General features: G+C 37.7%; 1 protein-coding gene across 1 annotated transcript; it reads right to left on the bottom strand.

The window, feature by feature from the left end:
- On the bottom strand, positions 1-7,237 carry LOC103971951 (uncharacterized). Its single transcript, XM_009386118.3, has 5 exons — positions 6,719-7,237; positions 4,101-4,210; positions 3,645-4,016; positions 1,899-2,622; positions 1-424 (listed from the first exon to the last, which is right to left on the bottom strand). Exons 1-5 carry the CDS (start codon positions 6,951-6,953, stop codon positions 357-359), a joined length of 1,509 nt encoding a protein of 502 aa, XP_009384393.2. The 5' UTR covers positions 6,954-7,237; the 3' UTR covers positions 1-356.
- Positions 7,238-9,210: the final 1,973 nt, after the last annotated feature.

Genomic DNA, 9,210 nt, shown 5'->3' with positions numbered 1-9,210 from the left:
GAAGCAAAGAGAAAAATCTTTCCGAATTATGTGGCAGCAAATGTTGCTCGTGTCTAAGGATAACATATATTTTCTTTCACTTTATTTATTGGAGAGCAGTAAGTATCACCAAGCACTATGTAACAATGGCCTGCCACTTCTGTGGCTTTGACCCGAAAACACGATTGCAGCCTACCTCATCCATCATATGTACATGTATTAAACTTGACACCCTGCATGCACCATTTGCGTTTGCATCTGATGCGAGCCTTTCTTTGGTCTCTTGTGGCACGAGGTGGGGGGAACAACTTTGTCCCGCTTTCTATAAACTTGCTGATCTACACCAAGAAACAAATATATTTTTCTCCCCTTCTTTGCTACAAACCCACCAATACAAAGAGTATTGCGCCAACCCAATTCAGAGAAATCTTCCCTGAAACGGAAGCTGCATGGATACATCGATGTTATCAGTTTCTTGTGAAGAGGCAGGCAACCAAAATTTACATGTCAGATGCGCCGGTTTTAATGGAGTTACACTATCCAAAACAGTACGACACTTACTGATGAAAAAATGGTATTAACATAAAAGGCAAAACAGTTATTTATTCAGAAAAGGACTAACAAGATATACCCCCATGCCCCACAATGCATTTAATAAAATACTAGATTCAGTAAGCTAATCATATTTGGATATGCTGAACTAGTATTCTGACACAAAGGCCTCAACCTACTAAACTAGCATTCTGATGACCCTTTATATAGGAAGAATAGTATAAGTCTGCTCAACATGTCATTTCCCTAGTTTTAAGTTTATGCTAGTATTTTCTTATCAGAACAGTCAAGAGGTGTCAACTATCACATGTATAAAAGTAATTTTCATAGTCAGACATACTTAGATCTATTAATTACAACGTACAATAATGACCCGTTTAGCTCATTGTTACTCACTGCGATCTATATCCAAAAATCAACTTTATATATATAACCATACAGTGTCAGAGAATTTCAGGACTTCCACTTTCAACAATCAAACACAACAAGATTTAGTATTGCTATACATGCTTCTGTAATAATATTCACAACCAACAATAGCAAATATGATATACACTCCCTCAACAAACATTATTACCTATTATGGAAATAAAAATTAGGGGACTAAGATTCTGCAAAAATCAATGATGAGAGATAATGTAAAGATAGACCTTGATAAAGGCAGGAAGTTCTACTCTTCTCATTCCAACCAGTGCAAAAGCTATATAATAATCAAGGGTGGCCATGAAATCCCTGGGTCCCACATAATTTATTTACAATTAATTTTCCAAAAAAGGCTTACAGTTATATTTGCTTTCCGAATCAAATTGACAAGTCGACTCAATTAGATCTAATACAGCATACAATTTAACATAAATCACATTAAACTGGAAATAAACTCAATACTAGAATTAATTAGACTTTATCCAAATAAAAGAGAATTGTGCTTAAATATGGAAAACTTGTCACAAGTTAATGGTTGCATAACTTGTGACAAAGTAACATAAATGCTTATATAACTAAGGAAAATAAACTGAGACATAACAACATAACAAATGATGACACCAACATGGAACAAAGATGATGATGTTGAGAAAAAAATTATTATTGAATCACACATGATCAAGATAACAAGTTACGGATGACAAAGAATATTATCCGACAAATAAACTAACAACATCAAACAGTACAACATCCTCAAATTCTAGAATGTATTCTGAATATATATTGGCATGCATAATGACATTGTTCTAAATGATGCTACAACAAGCCTTAAATGCAGTTTCTTTATCTTCTATTTCCCACTATTGTTCTGTTCAAGCATGCTTTAATTTGAAGGCTCAAATTAAAAGACCTCTATAAACATTAGAGTTGGAAAATGAACTCACATGAATATGATGCCAGTAAATTGGGTGGTGCCTTGTCAGGAGACTTGTTATTTCTTGAACTTTCACTTGGGGATTGTGCTTCAGGTGAAGGAGAGACTGGAGGCATATGAGAAGCTGGAGTATGTGGATTTTGGTTCCCATGAGGAGCAAGTAAGTTCTTCGTGGTACTCGAAGGTGCAGCAGAACTTAGTGGAGTTTTTGTACGAGCAGTTGAATGCTGTGAGGGTGGTGCTGGTGCTGGTGCAGCAGATTGCTTCATACCAGTAACAGGTGCAGAAGCAGGAGCTAAATGATCCTTAGTATATGGCTTGCTTGAAAAACCGTATCGACAACCAGAAGGAGCTTGAGTTTGGTAATTGCTTCCTGTAGGAGCATGAGCAACATGTGGGCCGTGGTGATGAGAATGATGGTGGTGGTGGTGATGGAGGTGATGATCATGATGGACTGGATGAGGTTCTGGAGCTGGACTTGGTGAACCATTACTGTGTCCATTAGTAAGAGAATGTTGAAGAAAAGAAGACAGACGAATCTGCTTTACTTTACCAAATACAGTGCGATTTAAACCAAGGTTTGCTTCAGAAGAATTCTGAATGTTTTGAGCCAACTGCTTCAACCTTGGCAAGGAAGGCTGGTGATGCCCCACAGCAAGCACAATGTAGGCATGAACAATTGTTGGTGGAGCAATAGTTGACCCCTCCAAATTTGTCAATTTAACATACAGATTCTGTTACCAGAAATTCAGCAATTAGTATGTAGAATGCTAAATACATGGAGAAAATTTAAGGACCCCACATCTTATCACGTTAATGTGATCACAGATACATCCAGTTCAAACTTCTCTAATAAATTTTCTACACAAAAACTAATTCAAAAATAGTGTTTTTAAAAGCATTTTTCTTTTTGAAATGACCAAATAGAGAAAAATAATACTTGTTAGTTGCTACTGCCATCACCTCATAATGCAGCAGAAATAATGAGGTCGAGCAGAGAGTGAAGGCTATAAATGTCAGAATAGTTTCTCTCTCTCCTAAAACCACCTGACTTATATAATGCAGCCAAGTGGCTCATCAATGGGCCTGTGTAGGTCCCATCTGTTTCCACAATCACACATGGATAGGTGGGTGGATAACATACAATCGAGTAGCAAAAATATTTGCCTAATTAAATTATAGAAAAAAAATACATAATAAGAATCAATAATAACACATGCAAAAGGTTATGAATCAAAATAGCATATAGCACAGAATAAAACATAGATAACAGGATATGCAAACAAATAAAAAAAGCCAATCCCTAAACCCTCCATGTGGCCAGTTCTGCTTAGAGTTTCTTGAATGACAAATTCAAATGTAGGGCCAAATGCCAATAAAGAAGCCAATCCTAACTTTTAAAACAGGGTAATGGAACAACCACCCAGACACATGCTCCCCTGCAGACCCTATACATGTATGAGATTATCTACTAATAAATAAGCGAATAAAGAAAATGGAAAGAAAGAGTTAGTGCAGTAGACTGCAAAATTGTTTTCATTCACAGAATTGTAACCATAAGGATTCTTAGATATTGCAAGGAATTAGATCAATGAATATCAGAAAATAACCACTAATTATGCCTACCACAATAGAAGCCAGTTTCAGGAATCAAAGATACCAAACACTGCAGTGAGAAGGAAAAGAGGACAAAACTGATATGCAAGAAAAAATAACTAGTTATTAACTTGAAGTGGAAAAAGGGAAAAATTCAAACCTCATTGGGATTAAGAAGAAGCCCAAACTTCATCTGGTCTTTCAGTTCTCTCAATTTATTTTCGACTTGGTAAATAGGAGAGTTTAATTTAAAACTGAAAAGCACATGCACTTTCTGGAGAAGGAAAACATGTTGTAGAGGGATAATTGTAATTCCTCCAGGGAACTTTTGCACCTCAAATAATGATGAATTACCAAACAAGGATCTGGTCAAGTGAAGAGTTGACTGCTGTATAACCAACGACATAAAGGATGATCTGAGAATGCTTAGACCAGTTGATGATATGGTTGAATTTTTGGGATAAGGCCATACTCCAAAAACAATGTTTGTCCAGTTTGATCCACCAAGAGGTTCCAGAGAAATAATAGCTACCTAATCAAGGTAAAAGAAATAGGTAACAACATTAAAACCTTGGCGATAAAGTTGAAGACAAAGTAAAGGTAAAAGAATAGGTACCGAAGAATTAGGAACACCAATTTCTTCAAAGATGTCAAGTTGAAGTTTTACAATGTTGGCATTTAGCTCAGCCACAGGCTTTTGAAGCTTGAAACTTGCTACAATATCAGCTGGAAGAATTAACTTGGTCAGTTCAAAGTTCAAACAAGGAAAATGACTATGATGGCAGCATGAAATGTGATATCAGTTATTAAGATATTCAGATATCAACACTGCAATGTAGTGCATAAATCATGATTATGGTGGTGGTCACTGGTATTCGGACACAGTATAAGTAAAAAAGTTTTCTTTTGCCTTTCTTTAAACCATAATCAGCCTTAAGACCATTTTTTCTACTTCTATCATGCAATCAAAAGTATTTACATCAGATTTCAATTATATGGGATGCCTATGTGAATGGAGACCTGCAATTGGGCTCAGCTGAGACCAACATCAATAATTAATCTAAGTAATCCCTTTCCTTTTTCTAGTCTGGTTTTCTTAGGTCTTTCACACCACTGATTCCAACTGACTTAGATCTAACTGGTGCACTTACCTTTGAACTCTGATTTCGTGAGGCGGGATAATATTTTTTTGTCATTTCTAATGTATTTTTATCCTTAATTTTCCTAAATATTTTGGAGTCTGTTATTGGGTTTGCTAGGTAAAATTTTTGTAGGATTTTGTAAGTGACATAAGTTGTAAGAAGCTTTGCAGCTTCAGCAATTCACTCGGGATCCGAAGGGAGTCTCTATAATCAAGTATATGACTATTCAAATTTAAGGAATTGGTCTTCAGAATTGGGTACCAATCAAAGAATCAATTCACCGATTGGATAATTGTTCACAGTTGATGATAACCTAACCTAAGAGGAATAAAATCTTTCAGAAAAAGGACATCTTTCGAGGAGGCTTGTAGGGAAACAATTATTAAAACAGTCTACACCTCCCCATGAGAACCCCAAGGCTTTCTAGAAGCTCAACTTTATTTTCTTGGATCTTTTATTGGCCCTTCTTAGCCTATAGGTTGCTACCAAACAGCTTAATATTCAAATGGTGAGTTAAGTTCCCCTCTTAATTCAGCTCACTTAGTATGTTGTGTTTATCTCTGATGGTTTATCTCACTCCAGTATGGTCTGTCATTCCTTGTCTTTTGTGTAGCTCAGCATATACACAACATCTACAAATAAGCTATCTACCATTTTCCTAATATCTAATGTAAAGCACATCTTCAAGTACGTCTTTACAGCATATAGCACTTCCTAGTTTAAATTAGAGGAGTTTCAGTTGGCTTAACTTCCTAATGGTGCATCATCACATTTTTCCTTTCATATATTTCTAACACTATTCAGATGTCTTAAATTCATTCCAATATGGATCTTTATAAAGAACCAAAACATTTAAAATCTACTCTATATGCAAGGGTTCAGCAATGGATGGTAGGTTTTTTTTTCATGGGAAAATCAACAAACAACAGCCATAATGTGTGTGCCATATATAAGGGATTGCATATCATACATCATCACTATAACTTTCATTTTGCACATGATAGTTCTTTGACTATAAAATTATATATCATAGTAAATGTAAAGGTTTCGAATATATTGCACTTGCCTAGTTAATAATGCAGCAATCAGTTTATTATCATTCCAATTCGTCATGATAAAAAAGGAAACACAATGTTCCCTCATGTGGAAATAGTTTCTAATTTTTACCTAAAACAGATAAGGGTTGAAAGTTGAACTCGGATCTATCTTATTAAAGTATGAGACCTACTTCCATTCTCAACATGTTCTATAAATTCCACATCCTTTTCTCTCTGGCAATCTTTCCCTTAGCAAGGACATGAATAAATGTGTACCCAGAAAACCTTGAATGATAAACCACTGCTCATGCATAAAGCATCCTGAGCACATCCAAAAATCATTATTTCTTCCCAACAGATTTGATGAGCACCCCACAGCCAACATGAGTGTGCATGATGAAACCAAGTACAGACAGCAGAAGATGGTGGACATGCAACAGCAATGTAGTCTTAGGTTCTTGCTTGTTTCTGTGCAGAGGACATATTTGATAAGAACAAAGAGTTTATTCGTTAAACTAAAGATAAGGTTTTGTCAATCTAAAGAAACCTCAACCCCTCTGCTCCCAATCTCACAATCAGTTGTCACTCACACGCAAATAGCAGGCTATTATCATTTTTTTTTTCTCGAAAGATCCAACAACAAATCCAATCAGATAGTCAACCTTGCCTCACTTTGCAATCAAATTTTCATTGTTTTGCAACAACAACTTTTATGTCAAGAAACGAAATAATGATAATGACACCCGAGCCTGAGCAACGAAAAGACGAAATAATGATTCGTTCAAGATCAGGAACATCCATCCAACACATTCAGCTTCAGGCAACATCCGAAGAACTCATAGGATCTACAAACGTAATTCCGTTGCGATCAAGATTTGAATCGTTACCATGATCATTTGTCGCTTAGTTATGTCAAGAAAACAAGATCAGGATTCGTCCCACCAGCCAAAAGAAACATTACAAGCATCGAAAGCAGAACCAAAGCCAAGATCCGACAGTTCACCCGAAGAACATCCATAAAGATCCAATCTAAAAGCGCACGCTCGCATTCTCACCTGCAAACCGTGGATCTCGCCTGTGGCCCCTGCGAGCCCCGTGGTGCCTCAAGAAGGGAGGCAACCAGAAGAGGACTGAAAGCAGCATCGCGGCGCCGAGAACCAGCGCTGCGACGCACCGGGGCCGAACGATCCGCCCGACGGAGCGCAACCTCGCGTAGCCATCGCCGGCATCCCGGTCGACCGACGACGCGGGCAATGCCGATTCCGTCTGATCCTTTCCCGCCTTCCCCATCGCCGCTCCCAGATCTCCTCAGTCCCCATCTCCGCACCTTTCACCCATTGCTCTCGTTGCCACGGCAACAGATCCGAATCAACCACCACCACACTTCACCAACCAGTACCACAGCAACAACAATAACCAGATCAAAAACAGGAACTAGGGTTAGGGTTTGGATTCCCCCTTTTCTATCGCCACCGGCTCGAAGAATGAAAGAGAGAGAGAGAGAGAGAGAGAGAGAGAGAGAGAGAGAGAGAGCGCGAGACAGAGGAGGAAGCAGCAGAGAGGCAAATGGGCAGCAGCGGAGGGGGTATCGTAAAAAAAAGAATATATGCGCTTACGGTCATCAAAAAATAATATCATTAATTCGGAATATTTACATATAAATCCCTAATATCACTTATATTTACTTATACATTCTTTATAGTTCATATTTTGTGTTTTTTAGCAAATACACCCCTCTTCATATTGGTATTTTTGACTACCAAACCCCATAGTAGATTGAATTTTAAATTTTCTTGATTTGAGTCAAAAATAGGAAAATAATTTTTTCTTGTTTTCCACAAAGCCTAGAGAGAGATTCGATTATTTTTTTGATTTTTAAATTGATATTTATGTAATTTTCTTCGGCTACTTAATGTGGGCTTTTTTGTGAATTATTAACAAAAAAGGGCTTTTGTGCATGAAATCGAGAAACACAGAGGGGTCGATATTACAAAGTTAATGTGGGTTTTTGTGTGAATTCTTAACACAAAAGGGCTTTTATGCATGAAAATTTCAAACTTTCAGAGAGGGGAGTGCACGCAGGTCGAGATTTGTGGATCCGCTGTAGCGGCCACTCCTCTGCTGATTTGTTGCAGCGATGGGCCCCCAGATTCGGCCGAATCGTTGTTCGGCACGAGACCAGCGGAAGGTGCTCGACGGGGCGAGTCGTGTAGCTAATCAGGCGTGTTAGTTCACGGACAGTGGACAGGATGGCAAACTTGGAGACAAAGTTGACTTGAAGGTGGGAGGAAAAGGACAGAAGATTGATGCTGACGTGAAGCTCGCAGCTGAATTCATATATGTTTATCATATTATGTTGTTTATTTATCTTGTAATAATCCTGATTTAATATCTACGAGGAGATGCATAATGGTTAAGATGGTCAAAGTTGTAACATTTTATGTATCTAATAAGCATATCATGAGATAAGGGTAAAAATATTTGCGAATATTTGCGAATGTTACGTAGATTTATCAGGTCAATTTAAATTCAATTCTAATCGTAATAGTTCTAAGGGTAAAAACCCTTTCACGATGATATGCGAATTATATTTTGTAGATGAAGGCACGCATATTTGATTTAGATCTAACGATCCCCGTCATCAACTCTATTCTCGAGATGCATTCATGTTTTATGTCTAAGATTTAGTATTGGGATCGAGCTGAGCTAGATATATGTATAATTTAGATCGATCATTAATTTTGAGACAAAGATGATGTTATTAATAGATACTAATTTGAAAGATAAGAGGTGAGTCATCGCGCATGGGACAATAACATTGAGGTAATTACAACCTGTCAATCCCCGCGGACAATAATCCATGAGAGATCGTTCAAGCTAACCTTGTCGACCTTCGTGAACAACAACCTATGGACAATCATTCAAGCCTACATCTCTCCGCCGATTGACCTCTATGGACAACGGTCCACGAAAGGTCATTCGGATCTATCGCCTCCGTGAATAAAATGCTAAAGGAAGAGCGTTACAATCGTTACAAGTGATTCCCTCAATTATATAAGTATAAAAGCTGACCCCTCGATGTCAGCCTAGGGGTCGGATCTCTAAGTAATTAATCTCTTTATTTTACATTCTATTTTAAAAAATAACTTGAACGTCAAAAGTGTCGAGTCGAGAAACACTCTCTTGACACTTATCATTGTGTATGAATCTCCCAAGAAGTTAGAATCCACCTCGACCCAATCTCGAGCCCACCTCACCCACTCAGATTCCACCCGACGACCACCTTAGATGCCTCGATGCCCCATCATCATACCTCTTAGGATTACCATGTGGATTCTTTGGACGCTCTTCACCTTTGGGTCGAGACCGAAACCGATCTACTTTAATTTATGACTCAATCAAGGAACAAATCAATATAAGTAAAAAAGAAGAGCATATTACATATTATTTTTTGGATGATGCTAGATGAAGACCCTATAAAATTCAATCAAGCTACAACAACTCACAAAGTCAACCACCTTCATCTCCACGTAGCACCAAAAAAAAA

The sequence above is a fragment of the Musa acuminata genome, chromosome BXJ1-11 (assembly GCF_036884655.1).
Source record: "Musa acuminata AAA Group cultivar baxijiao chromosome BXJ1-11, Cavendish_Baxijiao_AAA, whole genome shotgun sequence".
Classification (NCBI taxonomy): domain Eukaryota; kingdom Viridiplantae; phylum Streptophyta; class Magnoliopsida; order Zingiberales; family Musaceae; genus Musa; species Musa acuminata.
The sequence above is the reverse complement of the archived record's forward strand: the minus strand, read 5'-3'. Positions and strand labels throughout refer to the sequence as shown.

What these genes read in the sequence shown, in the direction of transcription:
- LOC103971951 (XM_009386118.3), bottom strand. Translation starts at nt 6,953, where the DNA reads ATGGGGAAGGCGGGAAAGGATCAGACGGAATCGGCATTGCCCGCGTCG. An exon ending in TTCTTCTTAATCCCAATGAG is followed by an intron (nt 2,623 to 3,644) that starts GTTTGAATTTTT and finishes TTCTGGTAACAG; the next exon opens with AATCTGTATGTTAAATTGAC. An exon ending in TTTACTGGCATCATATTCAT is followed by an intron (nt 425 to 1,898) that starts GTGAGTTCATTT and finishes GTATCCATGCAG; the next exon opens with CTTCCGTTTCAGGGAAGATT.